This window comes from Hippoglossus stenolepis, chromosome 15, assembly GCF_022539355.2.
Source record: "Hippoglossus stenolepis isolate QCI-W04-F060 chromosome 15, HSTE1.2, whole genome shotgun sequence".
NCBI classification, from domain to species: Eukaryota; Metazoa; Chordata; class Actinopteri; order Pleuronectiformes; family Pleuronectidae; genus Hippoglossus; species Hippoglossus stenolepis.
The window spans coordinates 19296933-19315981 of record NC_061497.1 but is presented as its reverse complement, the minus strand read 5'-3'; the positions used below and the strand labels follow the sequence as shown (position 1 = coordinate 19315981).

Sequence of the window (19049 nt, the reverse complement as noted above, 5' to 3'; positions counted from 1 at the left end):
ATATGAATGTGCAGACTGACAAGATCCAGTAAAAGCAGAGTTGTACTTATCTTTCTTCGTTGTGTACTTAGTGGCTACTATGTATTTAACACAGATTTTTTTTTTAAATACACACCTTCATGGACATTAGTATATATATATATATATATAACACAAGGGTGAGTCAAGCAGAGACGAGCAACTTCTTCGTATTTACACTTGTGAATACTTACACATTTATCCAACCCTGGGGGAGTTTACACAACCTGATGAGCCACGTGAATCTCAATGAACTTCATCTGATAAACTCTGCACTGTGAGAACATGTGCATAAACACTGTACACAAAAACAGGCCGGATTTGAGGAATTACATAACAGTTACATAAATGCCTTTTTTTTTTTTTACTGTAACACATGCATCAGTAATATTACGCACGTGTGCATCCATTGGACTCGTGTTTTCCTGCAGTGTATTATATGTTCCCCCTGAGAAGCAGACGGAGATGGGACGGAGAGTGAGAATTTATTAAATACTTCACGTGTAGCGTCGCTCTTGGGCAGTATCGTTAAAAAGGGATCCAGGGGCGGCAGCAGCAGCAGAGGGGAGTTCAAGTTTGCACAAGGAGGCAGGTTTGACGTCACAGAGGGGAGATAGCAAGCTGATGACAAGAGAACAGGATAGTAAACTAGCTCTGCACTAGTTGTGTTCATGCAGGAGTCCAATAAATTCCACCGCACTCCTGGAGCAATGGCTTGAGATGATAAGTCTTGGAAGTGCCGCTGCCACATTTGTTTCTCCAAACTCTTGACTTTTTTTGATTGATACCACCCCAACACGACCAGTGACTGGTCCGTTCCCCGGCTGCAGGAGATTCACAGCTGAAATCATTCCCTGGCACAACAGCCCTGTTCTCTCTCTGCCAACTGCATAAATAAAACCGGTGGATGAATCTCACAAAGACCCATTTGATCCAGGATCATGGATATGATTTAGATCATGTGCATGTCGTTCCAGATGTTCCACTTGGCCAAGTATGAACTCACAGTCCTGTACAGGATTAGTGAATAACAATAAATAAACACAAACTAATGGAAATCAGCTCTGTTAGATGGCTTGTGAATGTCCGTTGGTTGCAGTAAATAATCATATATACCTGTCAGCCTGTAGTTATACTTGTTTCTCTGCTTAATTTATTCCTCGTTTGTCAGAAAACCCGACAGATATTAACCGTCCCGTGTGACAGATCGCTTTCCTGCGTGATGTGTTTTGTCGTTTAGCTTCATTTTAACGATTCCCCATCTAATAAGATCACATTCGTTTATTTTTCATTACCTTACCACAAGTTTAAGATTCAGAGACAAGGATTTCAGTTCTTATTCTGTAAGCACGACCTCTTAGAGGTGTTATGTTAGAATATAGATAAAAAAAATATATCTCCTGTCATTTATTACAGACATTATATGTATTATATTATATATATACATATTTTATAGTATTATTTGTGACTGAGTGTGACCTTGTGACACATTCAGAGTCTAGCAGTGCCTGTAACTACTTCCCCCGATAAAAAATACTCCGGACAAGACAAACTCTGCTGTAACTTTGTACATTCTCGTTCTCTGACAGCTCTGTTGTCCGTCCTCCAGCTGTAAATTCAACCATATGGATCTGAAACTTATGGAGCAAAGTGTCATCTAGGATTTGTCTTATGATCGATGCTCCGTGACAGAGAAACATTATCATACCACTTTAACTGTGTCGCTTTGACTGGTCCAAGAAAATGTGTCTATGCTTTTGTTATAATTGATTCAGGGAGAAGATTCTGTTCTGTAAATCAAAATAGAAAACAACTGATGGTGACAGAGAAGTTAACTTACTCTAAATCAAGAAAGAAAATGTCCTTAAAACAGATTTATGTAGAGAGATGAAGGAGAAAGTGTTAAGAAATCACAGAAAGACATTGAAGAATTATTTGTTTTGGGGGGGGTTTTAGCCCAAGGACACAGTTACTCTAACCCAGCCTCTTGAGGAGACGGGGATCGAACCTTCTGGTTAGTGGATGACCCACTTTACCTCCTGAGCTACAGCCCCCAATATTATGGAAACTATACATTTCCTAAACTCAGAGTAAAAATATCAGTACACATGGTGAGTTTATACAGAACACGATTATCTCTCATTCTAGAAAATAATCTTTCCCTCTCATTGTGTTTATATTACAACATCAGTATTATGTTTTTAAATGAATATATCACTGTTATTAATGAGCTGCTGAAAGTAAGAAATAAAAGTGTAATCCTCTAAAGACAGAGAGCGGTGGGAAGAAGACGGATGAAGACCGTGTCACAAACAGTGCTTCCGTGTTTCCAGCCACACGATCCCACACATTTCGGATGATGTGGTCCATCTGGGAGAATTTACATGGCGAGGATTTCTGAGACTCGACGCCGCCAAACGGCCACGACTTCCTGTGAGGAGCCGTGGATGCAGTCGTGCTCCTGGCCGGTAGAGAAAGTTTATTCATGTGATCTGTGAGACTGTGGAGAGAATGATGTCATGGCTGACAGATGCCTCGTGGGAGCACACGCCGCAGAGCATGAATGTGTGTGAGTGAGTGTATTGAGTTGAGTTGAGTTACCTCGAATCTGCAAGTGCTTGCTTGTTGCTTGAAGAGTGGAGGTATGGAGCAGTGTATAACTCTGTACAAATAATGCACACACTCACATTTGTCATATATTTAGCAGTAGTCAAGTAGTTTCTCTGTATCAGCCAATCGATATCTTGCTTTGCAGTAACACAGGCTCAAATACTGAGGTCTCTTAACATCCTGGTCAGTGAGATCAATACATAATAATATTAGTTTTGTCTAGGACGTGTGATTTTCCCCCTAAAATATCTCAGACTTGGTGCAAACAATATATAATCCAAACATATGACGGAGGTCTGGTTGTAATTTTCTATTTCCAGTTGCTCCACCATGTGTGCGGGAGCCAAAATAAATTTCAAAACTAAAAATATTTTACCATGTTAGCTCATAGAAATACATCCCCGGTGTGTTCATGTGATAAATTGAGTTAAGTTGCACCTGCCTCACTTCTTCACATGTTCTGGTCGTGTCCATTTAAGTTCGGTCTTTCAGAACCCCCCCCTCACCACCAAATTGAACCAAATCCTTTGACTGACATTTTTTGGAATTGCTCCAATAGCAACACTTAACGTATCAGCTGTTAAATCTCTACAGGCCCGTCAAGCTGTTTTACTTAAATGGAAGAATTCAGGGTCCCGTCCTTCATCATGTCCTGTATAACATTTATTATACTACCCAGAGATCAGAGAGTAACATTAACAAGGTGCTGACATTTTCTGAGAAACACTCTACAATCCTTTCTGAGTACCCTTTCTCTTCTTCTGCCCTTTTTCCTCTCTTCTTTCCCAGTCTTATTCTATTAATTTTTATTTCTATTCTCATTATTTCCTGACCATAAAGGTATAAATTATAGATCTTTTTTCTTCTTTCTTGTCCCGTAATTATAGCTTTGTTTATCCTTAGTTTATCTTCTGTAGTCAGCTGTGGTTGTTGTGTGTGTGCTTGTTCATGTTTGAGCTTGTGGACGTGTTGTGATGTGAGTGTGTGTTCATCATTTAAACCAAAAAGAAGCTTCCCTGCAAAATTATACTTTAATACATTGTTGACAATCATTAAAAAAGACATTTGAAAGAAAATAAAACTCAGATAATTCAATAAAATAAAACAAATTCTATGCCTTTCGGTAGATAGGGTTATGACTCATTCCCGAATTATTTGGCAGTTGTCAAGTTTTTCATTTTGCCGTCATTCTGTAGAATCTACACCCACTCTCAAAATGCAGTACTTAATCTTATGAAGGCTTCTCCTCTCCCCGCAGTCACAGCGCAGCCTTGACAAGCCTCTAACACAAAACATGCACAGTGACATCATCCAAAGGCAGCCGCGATCACAGGAAGGATTTTCCAAGGAAAAAAAGGAGGTGCAAAGTCTGAGGGGGAGGCAGAGGAGGAGAAGCACAAAGAGAAAACAGATCGAGGGAGGAGGACACAGGGAGGGAGGGAGGGAGGGAGGCTGCAGCGACGAGACAGGAACATGCGCGGCACCTGTTTTGTGTGTTTAAGTGGGCTGCTCCTGCTGCAGATGTTAGGGCGTCTGACCTTGTGTCTGGACGAGTCGAGGCGTCCCTCAGGGCAAAAGCAATCAGGAGAACTACACGTGAAAGCTGTGCAACTTAGAAGTAGATGGATTATCACACAAGTAAAGGGTTGTAGTGGATGTTGACTTTAAGCTTTATCCTCCTTGAGGTTACATTTATTCTTAGAGGACATGTTATGATACATGGGATGGAAGTTTATAGTCAATGGTCTCTTGAGGTAAAAAAATATTCGCCTCTTCAACGAATATGGACCAAATTAAGACGATCCATATTATTTCAACTTGCCTACAATTTCTAATTGACCTATAGATCATAATCAACTCTGAATGTCAAATTTGTTTGATGTAATCGGTGCAGTTTGGGAGGTTTACGTTTGGATCTGTTAAAACCTTCACATTCCCAGATAATCACAGTTGAAAATCAGGAAAGTCCCAGAGCAAATTTTTCCCTCTGATAGTCTGGAGGTGTGAATCAGCCCAAAAGGCCTGGGTTCGATTTACAGACATAACCTCGTCCCGCTTTCATTCTGATGCCGTCTGACTATGATTTGTCATCCATGTGGTTGTTGTTATTTCGTCCAGTATAGTATCTTAACTAGATGTGTAATAAGTAGGGAAGAAGAAAAGTACAAAATTAATGAAGGACGGATAAAAGTAATACCGTGACGCAAAATCGTATTTTCTAGAGAAAAGAAACATTTGTTTGTCTTGTACTTAAATTTAAACTAGAATGGAACAGGCTGTTAAATTCGATCATGTTGGAGGGCGAACTCAAACAGGATTGTTATTTGTTCAAATGAAACACCACAATTTGCACTTATCGGTTTGGACTGTTCCCCCGTGTCATTAAAATGTGTTTTACACTCAAGAAACAATCGCATCAATTCTTCCACTTTATTTATCCACTGGGTTTTGATTGCAAATCATTCACCCGTTTTGCAAAAGCTGTGTTTTATGTCCGTGCCCACCAGATTTCTAAAGTCACACGTCGCCAGAAATCCTGTGAGCGTCAACACACATCCCTCTTTTGCTTTAAGAAAAATATCTGTGAGGAGATTGTGTTTTCCTCACTGGCAGAGAACAGCGGGTGTGGTCAACTTGAACTCGTGTTTGTGATTCATGGATTCAGAGAAGCTCTTAAAACCACTTCTGTAGCTTCATCCTTCAGCAGCAGCGACGTGTGGACACAATGCAGATGCAACAAATTCTATGTGAAAACTTTATTTCTGTAATATCCTACTTTTTTTGGGGGGAAATCTGTAACAAAGCATCTGTTTTTTTGAACTACTGCAGATTATGGCAAGGTCATTGTTTCTACTGATCCAAATACATATTATTTTGATTCTCTCGGATAACAAGATAATTGCAGGTGACTATACTGTGTGTGTGTGTGGGGGGTGTGTGTGTGTGTGTGTGTGTGTGTGTGTGTGTGTGTGTGTGTGTGTGTGTGTGTGTGTGTGTGTGTGTGTGTGTGTGTGTGCGTGCGTAATTTAACTTGCAACCTCACTCATCTCATAAATGGAAACCATGTGCTTTATCAAAGAGAAATTTCCCCTCCAGGCTCTGATTGTTTCAAGGCATCTGTTTTTTGGACGAGTCCAGAGAGAGGGGGAACGGTGGTAACGGTCTATTTTCTGAAATTAAAGGATTTTCCAGAATAATTTTTTGAGATTTGTCTTCTCGGTGGCTCTGACTTTACTTTAGAGGCTGATGTAATTTATATGGATCGATATAAACATAAAGAATAACAAGCGAGACCAAATTGATCTAAGTTTTCCACAGAGTACTGGTTGCCGGCGGCGTCCTGGAAATGGTACATGTGGTTCTGATATTGTGATTAACTTCACTGCAGCTCACACAATCCTATACCAGCACATCATCACGGAGAGAATATTGCATTGTCTCTTGTAACAGAGTAATGAATGTACCCGAACCACATCTGCAGAAAGTGTTGCCTTTACATGATACCAAGACTATTCATATTGACCCAGTGGTTGCAGAGATAAACTCTCATTTAAAGACAATAATGGTTTTCTATTCTATTCTATCACACCTTTAGCATTTGTTTGGGATTTGAACAGTGGTAACATGAACAGTATACTTTGTAGCAATAATGACACAGAGACATTCCTTTGATCTGCTTTGATCTTTGTCACATCTGAATTGGTTTTAGCCCCAAAATACAACCATCTTGGGATTTGGCACGTTGGAAATTAATGAAGTTGAGACAGTGATTGGTGTTTTGGTTCCATATGTTTTAATGTTACAGTGGATATAAATTTAAAGACTCGTCTAGATGGGACAGAAATGATACATTTTCAAACCAAAATATTAATCTATGAAGAAACAGTTGACAGCTAATATTGAAACAGGAAAGAGGCTCTACTATTTTTACAAGGCTATATTTATATATTTTATATATATATATATACTAAATCAGTTATATGGTTGTCATTTTATGCCTATATAACAAATACGTACAAAAGAGATACCTTAGGATGTACAGTACGTTTGTGTCTACAGAGCTTTAGAGAACCCATTCTATCAGATTTCTAAACATTTCGAGACTCATTCAGCTTTGGATTTTGTCTTCCTTCTGCTTCTGCAGCACAGGAACCAGAAAACAGCCACAGTAAAGAGCAGCAGTGCAGCCGCAGCAATCAGCAACACTAGCAGAACATCTAAACTGTAGTACGAGTACCAGGGCATCTTATAAGCCTCCGTACGCAGGTGTGCTGCCCCTTTGTGACGGATCACATACTCCACCCAGAAGATAGCGTGATCCATGGGTGCTATTGGCTGATCTCTGTGCAAGCTAGATAGTCTTTGCATGTTCAGTCTGTAGCTGTCCTGCAGGAGCACTTCCTGAAGACCTTGTTCGAAACTCTGTCCATTAAGGTCGCCCAGCTCAATGATCTTGGCAGCTCCTCTCTCCCGCAAACGTACAAGGTTGTCAAACTGGTCAAAGAACAGGGGTATGCCGAGCACGGGCACCCCGTGGTAAATAGCCTCTTGGACTCCGTTGGTTCCTCCATGAGCTACAAAGACTTTGGTCTGAGGGTGGCCCAGGAGGTCCCTCTGCGGCATCCAGTCCACGATGAGTGTGTTGTTGCCCAAAGTGGAGGGACGCTCCCCTTTGTGTCGCCATATCACCTGATCAGTAAACAAAAGAATCAACATGAATTTACTGCACCTCTGTTCATGAGCAGGAAGACAATACGGCAACAACAATCTGGGAGCCCATCATCTGATGATGAATTAGCCTCTAGGACCAAAGGCCAATCTATTGAGGCTTCTGGTGTAGTGAAGGGATATCCGGGTCAATCGACTCCATCTTCCATTATCTGTACACTGTTTAAAGGTATATCCAGGTGTGCTAAAAACTTTCTAATTTAACTTGTAGGGTCATTAGGAGTCATTGAGGTTACCTGAAAGACTCAACGACTCCTAACAACTCCCAGCAGTCCCTAATACCTGGGAGTCCCAGCAGTCAGTTAGAACTGAAGAAGCCTGAAAGAAGGTGAAACGTCTTCAAAAACTCAACCAAGTCCAGTTGACCTGTTTTTTAGCACTTGGATATTCCAAATAGTTTCTTTCACACATCACACTAGTCAAACTTTTTTCCAAACAAATCACAAACATATATACTTATTGTAGGTGTGTTAGGTGTTTTTTTTACTTCATCTGCTGTTGATTAATTGTTCTGTGGCACATTTCTAGCTTTTAACATTTAGTAACGAGTACGTTACCTTCTGCGGCATCTTGGCAAAGACGTTGGCGATGTCATCTGCAGCCTCTTTGGGCAAAGCGTTCACCAAGGTTCCCAGAGTCATGATGATCACACCATGCTCCCCAGCGCTCTGAACAAACTGCTCCAGGTCCGCTGGCAGAGGCTGGGCCGGTTTGCACTGGAACCCTCCGATGTAGATGACGTTCGGCATCGTGGGCCGAGGGAAGTCGAACACAAAGTCTGACCTGAACAGCCATATGTCTGCGTCCTGAAGCATCGAGATGATGTCACATTCACCCTCGATATATTTACTGCAGGCAACATCGTAGATTGGCCCGATCAAGAATTTTTGCTGGAACAATATGATGCCATAGATTAACAGGTTCTTGATCCTCTGCATGAAATCCATTTTGTCGGATAAACCCGATCCTGGCACTGGAATATAAGAGAGTGGGGAGGGGGCTATCGCAAATTGTCCGTCTCCGCTGGTGATCCAGCGAACATTTAGCACCAGGGGCAGTTTGAGATACTTTGCTAACAGAACCCCTGGTGCTATGGCCGGGTCAGTGAGAACAAGATCATATTGGGCGTCCTTTAATCTTTTGACCATGTTTTCATCATCTAACAATTGACTGATGGCATCATACCAGATAGAATGAGCCTGAGATAACATGGAGAGGAAATCCTTTTTCATTTTGAAGGAAGTTAGAAATGACGCCCCTTCTCTCAACGCCTGAAAAAAATGGTAAGAAAATTAGTATTAAGAAAATCCCAAAAATATGAATTGTAATATTTAAATGACTAGATGACCCAGTGGGGCCCAGTACATCAACCATGGTGGCATACCTTCATTTGTTCCTGCAGGTACTCATCAAAGAAGTTCTCCATACTCTCATCCATTTTAATTGTAATGGATGTGTAAAGAGGAGACTCCTCTGGGATGTACCAGCTGTTGCTGCCCCGGATCACAGTGAGGCTGTGTCCTCTGGCATGAAGCTCCTCCAGCAGCAGCTTCATGTTGATCCAGTGGCTGCCGTCAAGGGGGAACACCAGAATGTTCCCTCCGTGGCAAGGAGGGGTGAAGGAAATCAGACCCACGCTGAGGAGAACAAATATTCCACAGACACGAGACAGGGGCATGGTTCCTAAAATACAGGAGTGAGAAACAATTGCATTTTAAAATGTGTTTTCACAAGTTTATAAAGTTAAAACTATAATACTATCAACAGCATGAACATGTTCCTGAAATTCACTCACCCATGCTTGAGAGTGGCAGCCGTAGTTCTGCCTGCCTGCACACTGATATTCCCTCTAAAGGATTCCTTACATATTTGAGTTCAAACTCCACAGATAATTGGTCCATAACAGTAAATGAGTTACAATGCGTGTGTCATACTAAGCTATGATGCTGAAGTAAATGTTCTGCAAATAAAAACCAAAGTGGTTACTTCTTATTTAACATGCCATCGTAGATTTATCACTGATAACCTGATCATGTTGTCAAAGTAGTGTGTGTGGTTGTGTGAAGTTTCATGAGTGTTTTTCTCTGTCACATGTCAACACATGTGACCTCTTTCATATGGTTATTGTCCAGGTTGGGTAACTTGAACCTTCTGTAATTTCACACATAACATGGCAAAGGGATAGTTCACCCAAAAATGAAAATTCACTCATTCTCTACTCACCACTATGCCGCTGGAGGTGGTGGGTGAAGTGTTTGAGTCCACAAAACACTTTTGGAGTTTCAGGGGTAAACAGTGTTGCAGCCACATCCAATACAATTGAAGGCAGTGGGACATCTTCTTTAGACGTAATAAAACCACAGGAAAAAAAAAACATAAAATGCCTCCATACTGCTCCTGTGGTGTCATCCAAGTGTCCATAAGCCCAGACATTCAAGTTCGACTCGAAACGGTTTCATTTACACCATGTTTTTAGTCTTCATGTCCTCTGATATCCTCCTCTGGAGGCGCGTTCACGTTCGAGCCCAAGGTGTGAACGAGACGAGATCAGCGAGAACTCACGATAAGTACCTGTAGCATCGTTAGTTCAGGTAGCATCGCTAGTTCAGGTAGCATCGCTAGTTCAGGTAGCATCGCTAGTTCCAGTAGCATAAGCTGCATAGCTGAAGTTATGGCGGCAAGTTCTCACTGATGTCGTCACGTGCCCCTTTTGGTGAGAGCATAAAGGCGCGAGCTTGTGCGGTGTGTTTGCGCTCTGAACTCGAACACTTCACCCACCCCTCCATCGGCATTGTGGTGAGTAGAGAATGAGGGAATTTTCATTTTTGGCTGAACTATCCTTTTAAACCCGGAGAAAGACAGGTTTCCTGGATAAATCCTGCTTCTTGTTATGTGCTTTCTTCACCTGCTGATTTGTCTAATGCATGGTCCTGTTGCCAGATCTGACAAATATATCTGCCAGTTGAAAGTAGGGCGCAGGTTTCAGATATGAACTCTGTTGATCCTAGGAAAGTCCTCTAATATCACTCTGAGGATTAGTGGTGGACGGTAAAGCTTTCAAATCCTTTACTTTCATACTTGAAGTACCAACATTTCACTATAAATTACTCCATCGCCAGTTAAATTCCTGCACCAAAAATTTAGAGCACAAGTGTTTGAACATTACAGGAAGATGTACTTTAAGGGATCAAATGTAAAAGTTTTTAATTCAAGAAAAAGACCCATTTGGACTATGTTTGTAGATTCAGGTCCAGAATGGAGGTCTAGAGTTGCCCTTACACATGCATCACACACCAGGAGAAGTCAGACATATTCTCACCTACTGGTAATACTCGGGGGCAGCTGAGTAGAGCGTGCAGGAGGCGGGAGAGTAACATCATCAACATGCCCCCTCGCTCACTGCTCTGATCACATATCAGTTCAATCCCTTTTGCACTAGTGAGATAACAGCGTTGCAAGATCACAGATTGTGTGTGAAAGCACTTTGATAACAGATGTCTTCATGTGTAAGAAGCATTTTATTGTTGTAGTAGTTTGAGGTGGAGCAAATTTACAATATTTTATAAGCCTGCAACTAATGATTATTCTCGCTTAATCTGTTCATCATTCAGCCAATTGTTTAGTTTGTTAGTTTGGTCTCCTGCTGTCTCCTCCATGCTCTTGAGACTTTGCTGAGAGACACAGCAAACCTTCTTGCGACCGCACGTATGGATGTGCCATCCTGGAGGAGCTGAACTACCTGTGCAACCTGATTGGGCTGCAGGTACTGCCTCCTGCTACCAGTAGTGACAAGGACACAAGCAGAAGACAAAACTAGAGAAGAATCAGTCAGGAAGGATAAAGAGAGAGCAACTGTCTGTGGCCACCACATGTAGAACCACTCCCTTTTCGAGGGTTGTCTTGCTTTTACCTCCAATGCACCTGTTGTCACTTTCATTTGCACCAAAGCAGGTGAAATTGATTCACTATCACTTGTGCTTCCTAAATGGACAAATAAATATTCCTGAAGTTTAACTGACTTGTTAAACTGCAACGATTAGTTGTTCCCTTAACCTTTTTGAGCTTAGTATTTAAAGATGACCTGCAAAATGAGTGAGTCACTTTTCATAATACATTTTTCTCCTTTCCTGGAGTCTTCTCTGGCTTCTTTGCATTTCCTGGTTACCTCAGATTTTCCCAGGATATATAAAATGCAGGGCCACATTCCTTTACCTTCAAAGTAACATTGAGAACTCTCTGCTGGGTCCTAATGTCTGCCAATTTACAGCCTCTGGTGATTGGAAACTTCATATAGAGATAGAGGAGAAATAACCTCTGGCCCACACTGACCCCAACATGTGATAGGAAGGTTGTTTCACTTGTTGAATATTAGCATCACAGTAACAGGTTGAAAAGGCTTTTCCAAGAAACAGAAGAGAAATCAGGCAAAGTGGGTCAACGTGTTAATACCACAGTGTCTAAGATGATCTGGCAAAGGAGCAGTGGTCGAGACAGTTCTTGTGTGTTGTTGTCTCTGTTTTACCTTCTATTTGGTCTCATAGTCTGACCAGAAAACATCAGCTGTGATAGTCTTGCTTTTCAGGACATCAGGCATATTAAGTATTTCTTGTTTTGTTCTTTTTTGTATGAATGTGCGTTGTTTTTCAGAAATAGCACCTCTAATTTCACTGTACTGCTTTCTCTTATACAATGACAATAACGGTTTTCTATTCTTTTCAATTCTATTCTATTGTATTCTATTCCACCTTCAGCATTTGTTTGGGATTTGCACAGGGGGAACATGAACAGTATATTTGATTCTGGAGCAATAATGACACAGAGACTTTCCTTTGAAATAATACAAACGTATTGATCTTTGCCCTAATCAAAATAAAATGTGAGACAATTCATATAACAAGTTAGGTTTGTCACATCTGAATTGGTTTTAGCCCAAAAATCCCCACCACACAACAACCAGCAATGATGTATTTTTTAACCGAATATAAATCCATGAAGAAACAGTTGATAGCTAATGGTGCTACTGGTTGTCATTTTACTTCCTATATAACAAAGACGCACAAATGAGATACCTTAGGATGTACAGTACGTTTGTGTCTACAGAGCTTTAGAGAGCCCATTCTATCAGATTTCTAAACATTTTGAAACTCATTCAGCTTTAGTTTTTGTCTTCCTTCTACTTCTGCAGCACAGGAACCAGAAAACAGCCACAGTAAAGAGCAGCAGTGCAGCCGCAGCAGTCAGCAACACTAGCAGAACATCTAAACTGTAGTACGAGTACCAGGGCATCTTATAAGCCTCCGTACGCAGGTGTGCTGCCCCTTTGTGACGGATCACATACTCCACCCAGAAGATAGCGTGATCCATGGGTGCTATTGGCTGATCTCTGTGCAAGCTAGATAGTCTTTGCATGTTCAGTCTGTAGCTGTCCTGCAGGAGCACTTCCTGAAGACCTTGTTCGAAACTCTGTCCATTAAGGTCGCCCAGCTCAATGATCTTGGCAGCTCCTCTCTCCCGCAAACGTACAAGGTTGTCAAACTGGTCAAGGAACAGTGGTAAGCCGAGCACGGGCACCCCGTGGTAAATAGCCTCCTGGACTCCGTTGGTTCCTCCATGAGCTACAAAGACTTTGGTCTGAGGGTGGCCCAGGAGGTCCCTCTGCGGCATCCAGTCCACGATGAGCGTGTTGTTCCCCAAAGTGGAGGGACGCTCCCCTTTGTGTCGCCATATCACCTGATCAGTAAACAAAAGAATCAACATGAATTTACTGGATTGTTTACCTGCAGGCAGCCTAAGCCTGCTCAAACGTGATTGGTTAAAATAGAAAACGGAAGCCAGAAGTCCCTCGTCTACAGATTCCACATATTCACAAGCAGCATCTGTTTTCAGTGATTACAGCAACACGATGGTGTTGCCACTGCTGCAGCCTGAGATACACAAGATACTCAAAGATGGCAAATATAATAGAGGAACCATTTATCTGGTAACATCAATACATTTCATCATAAATCAATAGATCACTCCCTCTGTTTTCCATACCCTTTAATACGATTCATTAGAGGCCCAACAGGCTACTAAGGCTATATATTTGTTTTTCTTTTTTACTTGATCTGCTGTTGATTAATTGTTCTCTGGCACATTTCTAGCTTTTAACATTTAGTAACGAGTACGTTACCTTCTGAGGCATCTTGGCAAAGGCGCTGGCGATGTCATCTGCAGCCTCTTTGGGCAAAGCCTCAATCATAGTTCCCAGACTCATGATGATCACACCATGCTTGCCGGCGCTCTGAACGAACTGCTCCAGGTCCGCTGGCAGAGGCTGGGCCGGTTTGCACTGGAACCCTCCGATGTAGATGACGTTCGGCATCGTGGGCCGAGGGAAGTCGAACACAAAGTCTGACCTGAACAGCCATATGTCTGCGTCCTGAAGCATCGAGATGATGTCACATTCACCCTCGATATGTTTACTGCAGGCAACATCGTAGATTGGCCAGACCATGAATTTGTGCTGAAACAATATGATGCTGTAGATTAACAGGTTCTTGACCCTCTGCATGAAATTCATTTTGTCGGTTAAACCCGATCCTGGCACTGGAATATAAGAGAGTGGGGAGGGGGCGATCGCAAATTGTCCGTCTCTGCTGGGTATCCAACGAACATGTAGCACCAGGGGCAGTTTGAGATACTTTGCTAACAGAACCCCTGGTGGTACGGCCGGGTCAGTGAGAACAAGATCGTATTGGGCGTCCTTTAATCTTTTGACCGTGTTTTCATCATCTAACATTTGAATGAGGGCATCAGAGCACATAGAATGAGCTTTAAATATCATGGAGAGGAAATCCTTTGTGATTTTGAAGGAAGTTAGAAATGACGCCCCTTCTCTCAGCGCCTGAAAAAAATGGTAAGAAAATAAGTATTAAGAAAATCCCCAAAATATGAATTGTAATATTTAAATGATTAAATGACCCAGTGGGGCCCAGTACATCAACCGTGATGGCATACCCTCATTTGTTCCTGCAGGTACACTTCAAAGAAGTTCTCCATACTCTCATCCATTTGAATTGTAATGGATGTGTAAAGAGGAGACTCCTCGGGGATGTGCCAGCTGTTGCTTCCCCGGATCACAGTGAGGCTGTGTCCTCTGGTATGAAGCTCCTCCAGCAGCAGCTTCATGTTGATCCAGGAGCTGCCGTCAATGGGGAACACCAGAATGTTCCCTCCGTGGCAAGGAGGGGTGAAGGAAATCAGACCCACGCTGAGGAGAACAAATATTCCACAGACACGAGACAGGGGCATGGTTCCTAAAATACAGGAGTGAGAAACAATTGCATTTTAACGTGAGTTTTGAATGAAAATGCTCACATTATAATGAATTCACACACGCATGCTTTAAAAGTGGCAGCTGTAGTTCAGCCTGCCTGCAGACTGACATTCTCTCTAAAGGATTCCTTACATATTTGAGTTCAAACTCTTTTGACCTCTTTCACCAGGTTATTAGTCCCTTTTGGGTAACTTGAAGCAGCCAGAATTTCACACATACCACATTAAACCTGTAGAAAGATAAATCCTGCTTCTCGTTATGTGCTGCAGTGATTTTCTCCACATTTTATAACCTGCTGATTTCTCTACTCCAGGTTCCTGTTGCCAGATCTGCCAAATATAGCTGCCAGTTGAAGGCAGGATGTTGAATCCTCACTCTGAGGATTAGTGGTGGAGGGTAAAGCTTTCAAGTCCTTTACTTTCATACTTGAAGTACCAACATTTCACTATAAATTACTCCATCACCAGTTAAAATAAAGTTAAGTACATCGTTTGAACATTACAGGAAGATGTAATTAAAGTTTTTAATTCAAGAAAAAGACCCATTTGAACAATGTTTGTGGATTCAGGTCCAGTATGGAGGTCTAGAGTTGCTCTTTCACATGCATCACACACCAGGAGAAGTCAGACATGTTCTCACCTACTGAGAGTAACATCATCAACATGCCCCCTCACTCTCTCTGAACTCTCCTGACCGCTCTGATCACAGATCAGCTCACTCCCTTTGCACTAGTGAGATAACAGCGTTGCAAGATCACACACGACCACGCCCCCCTCCACACACACACACACACACACACACACACACTTTCTCTCTCTGTCTCTCTCTCTCTCTGTTAGAGCAATGTGTCCTCAGAGTTTACTGAGTTCCTCGCAGTAGGTGAGGGGTAGAGTGGTTCGTCCTCCAACCAAAAGGTTGGCGGGTTCAATCCTTAGTCTTCCCCATCAGTATCCCGAAGTGTCCTTCAGCAAGATACTGAACCCCTAAGTGGCCCCACACAGATGTTGAATGCACTAATTGTAGGTCGCTTTGGATAAAAGGGTCTGCCAAAATCTAATCAAGCAGCTTTTCATCAGTTCACTAAAAACAAAGGATTTGTCAGACACTTTGCTTTAATTCTATCGGAATAGAACACGTTTACATTTAACCAGATGTAAACATGAATCTAACTCTGGGTTCGTGCAGCTCAGTCTCTGCACAATTAAAATGTTCTTAACTGTGTGAATTCTCCACTGATTTTCAAGCCGTTTGCTTTGTTACAAACGTCTGATGTGTATTTATGTCACAGAACGCTCGGTTACATTGAAAATGAAGGTTTTCATACATAAAATACGTGATCTGTTGCCAATTGTCATGTAGTAATATTTATATAATATTTAAGATTACCTTACCCAAAACCATTAGGTTCTAAGTGCATTATCTTTTCTTACTGCCTGTAAATTGAAAAACTAAATCTAAATCTAATCTGCATAATATTTGCTTTAGATCGGTTAATGGGTGTTGCCGTAAATAACCTGTGAAGAAAATACTGCACCAAAATGGCAAGTAAGTATAAGGACCCCAGTGATATCAAATGCACGTTGACATAAGAAAGTAATGAAGTGCTTATGGAAGTGTTTCACAAATGTGTCATCAGGCAAAGGCCACTTAGAGAGAGGAGCTGAGGACAGACAGGGACAATCTGACTGAGGCACAGACTCTCAGGTAAGTTTGTTAGTTTTTGTCTCCGGGTTATGATGTAAAAGCCGTCTTGTATATGTATTTGTAATGTAAAGACATTAGTGTGGTTGTTGTGTTGAACTGTGTAGTGATGAGTATGAGTGCCAGCACAGAGGATAGGGCCAGAGACAGCAACGATCATGGGGACACTTTATATATATATATATACAGTACGTTAAGCCTCCAGGAATTGCTCTTGAGAAATGTCTCTGTTTATCGTCCCCCCCCCCCCAAACACTAAGATGAAAGATCCGCTCCTGCTTGCAGCCTAAATATTAGTTTTATAGCAGGAGAGGAACAACCAAGGGACAAGTTATTTAATCCATACGACTATGACATGCATGGTGTAAAGTCCTGGGTGAACTTACTCATATTTCTCTTTGTGCAACAGATTTTTATTAAGGAAAAAAAATTCTCCACCTCATATTATCGTTTCTGCTCTTCGGCCTGTAAAAACGAAGTCTGTAAAACATGATATCTCTGATGAAAGTGAATGAATGTTAATAGAATAAAATCATTATGATTATATTCACTGGTTGATGGAATGGAATGTAAATCATGGCGTGAAATGACATAACAAAGTGTTTGTCACTTACCAGTTGGTCCTTACTGGCCTCCACCTGGGAAATCTGTTGGAAGTGTTTATGTATATATCTTATAGGGGTAATGCCACTAAGCCAGTAAAGCAGCTGCAGGTCCTGAGAAGCAGAACTTTTCTCTTGTGTCCAACCAGGAAACTCTTTTTATACCAGTGTTATAACTAGCAGCAGATTTTGTTTAGCGAACAATGAGCGTCTCTACACTGGCTCTGATATTTAAAAGGACCTGAATAATGTGTGTGTCAGTTTTCATAATACCCTTTTCTCCTTTCCCCGGAGTCCTCCCTGGCTTCTTTGCATTTCCTGGTTCCCTCAGATTCTCTCAGGGTAAAAACAATGCAGGGCCACATTCCTTCACCTTCAAAAGAACACTGATCACTCTCCGCTGGGTCCTAATGTCTGCCTATTTACAGCCTCTGGTGATTGGAGACTTCATATAGAGATAGAGGGCAAATAACCTCTGGCCCACAGTGACCTCCAACATGTGATAGGAAGGTTGTTCCGAGGAGGGATTGTTGAGTATTAGCATCACAGGTTCAAAAGGCTTTTCCAAGAAACCAGGCAAAGTGGGTCAACGTGTTAATACCACAGTGTATGAGAGGATCTGGCAGAGGAGCAGTGGTCGAGACAGTTTTTGTGAATTGTTGAGAGACACGAGAAACACACGTCCATACGCCAGGTGGGTCTACTCACACCTAAAAACACTCTTCCATGGAACCTAAGTTTGATTTCTTGCGTTGGCAGGTAGAGATGCAACGATCCACTTTTCTTCAGATCCGATTCTGACACCTGAATGTGGTTTAGTCACTGATACCAACACCAGAGCTCTTTTGGAAAACTTAGAACAAAAGTAATAAGAAAATGGGGACTACTGGTTTATCGTTGCATTGCATTTTTACATATTTATGACTCATATAAACATCAGTCTATCTATGTAATCTGGATCCAATATACAAAAACTGAGTTAAGTCAGTACCACAGCGTTCTAAAAATAAAGGTTTTCCCCATGCATCTTAAAAAAACATGCTTGCAAGTGAGCTGCAGGAGGATGAAATCCCAGGGACAATTGTTTTCCATTACACATTCCCTCATTCCCTCAACATTTTAGACTTGGGCTTAAAATAGCATTTTGACATATTTATGCATGTGAGTCAGTGTCGGCCCCTGATATCGATATCGGATTGGTTCCAACTTTATTGACAAAAGGGAAAAGAGGATTTTTCTAAACATGATGAACTTCAAACATACACATTTCCTTAGTGAAAGTGCAGGTGACGTGTTGGAAGGAGAAACGCCTGACGTGGATGCCTCCTGCATCACAGGATACGACACACACACACACACACACACACACACACACACACACACACACACACACACACACACACACACACACACACACACACACACACACAGATCACCATCCTTGTCACACCCAGTTTGAATTACTCTTCCCCACCTCTTCCATGCTAATTACATTAGGTTTTTCCAAGTCACCATGGAAAATCTATTTCACCACAGCGTACTAAAAATAACGGATTTCCCCTTGTATCATATAAAAACATGCAGGAGGATGAAACCCCCCCCCGAAACCATTTTTTCCAAGTGGTTCATTGAAGGAGGAAACAGTGTCTCAGGCAAAGGTCAAAGATCTTCCACAGCAAAAGTAAAAATCTTATGACTCAGACACCAAGAAGAAATAACTATAATTTCCACACCCTTGATAAGATTTATCACTTTACTGGAGCTGATTGAGGGACAACTCTGCACAGGATGTTTGGGTGATATGAGGTAACTTTGACGGATGCCAATTACACTTTAAAAGTATAAATGAATAGCTCAGAACCACTTTGTGTGCACTGGTGTTTAACTTGCCCCCCACGGCATTTAGCGGACATCACAGGAAACTTCTCCCCATCAGCTTTTATAGTTCCAGTTCCTTATTTTTACAGCTGATTCCTGCTGCACTGTAGCCGATTCCCTTTCCAGCGACACGACGGAAGGCAACACACCTTGTGCACCAGATTATAATCGATGACACAGTATGTTTGACAGAC

General features: G+C 41.8%; 2 protein-coding genes across 4 annotated transcripts; both read right to left on the bottom strand.

The window, feature by feature from the left end:
- Window positions 1–6398: 6398 nt before the first annotated feature.
- On the bottom strand, window positions 6399–9509 carry LOC118121738 (UDP-glucuronosyltransferase 2C1). Its single transcript, XM_035177816.2, has 4 exons — window positions 9152–9509; window positions 8741–9039; window positions 7914–8627; window positions 6399–7317 (listed from the first exon to the last, which is right to left on the bottom strand). The coding sequence occupies exons 1-4, from the start codon at window positions 9255–9257 to the stop codon at window positions 6733–6735; spliced, it is 1704 nt and encodes a 567-aa protein (XP_035033707.1). The 5' UTR covers window positions 9258–9509; the 3' UTR covers window positions 6399–6732.
- Window positions 9510–12184: 2675 nt separating this feature from the next.
- Window positions 12185–17311, bottom strand: LOC118122648 (UDP-glucuronosyltransferase 2C1). 3 transcript variants are annotated; one of them, XM_035179505.2, is made up of 5 exons: window positions 17251–17306; window positions 16990–17022; window positions 14356–14654; window positions 13529–14242; window positions 12185–13086 (listed from the first exon to the last, which is right to left on the bottom strand). In XM_035179505.2, the coding sequence occupies exons 3-5, from the start codon at window positions 14647–14649 to the stop codon at window positions 12502–12504; spliced, it is 1593 nt and encodes a 530-aa protein (XP_035035396.2). In that variant the 5' UTR covers window positions 14650–14654; window positions 16990–17022; window positions 17251–17306; the 3' UTR covers window positions 12185–12501. The 3 variants fall into 3 exon arrangements, with proteins under 3 accessions (XP_035035396.2, XP_035035398.2, XP_035035395.2); XM_035179507.2 differs by lacking the exon at window positions 16990–17022 and having other exon boundaries at window positions 17251–17311; XM_035179504.2 differs by having other exon boundaries at window positions 16990–17303.
- Between the last annotated feature and the right edge of the window lie 1738 nt (window positions 17312–19049).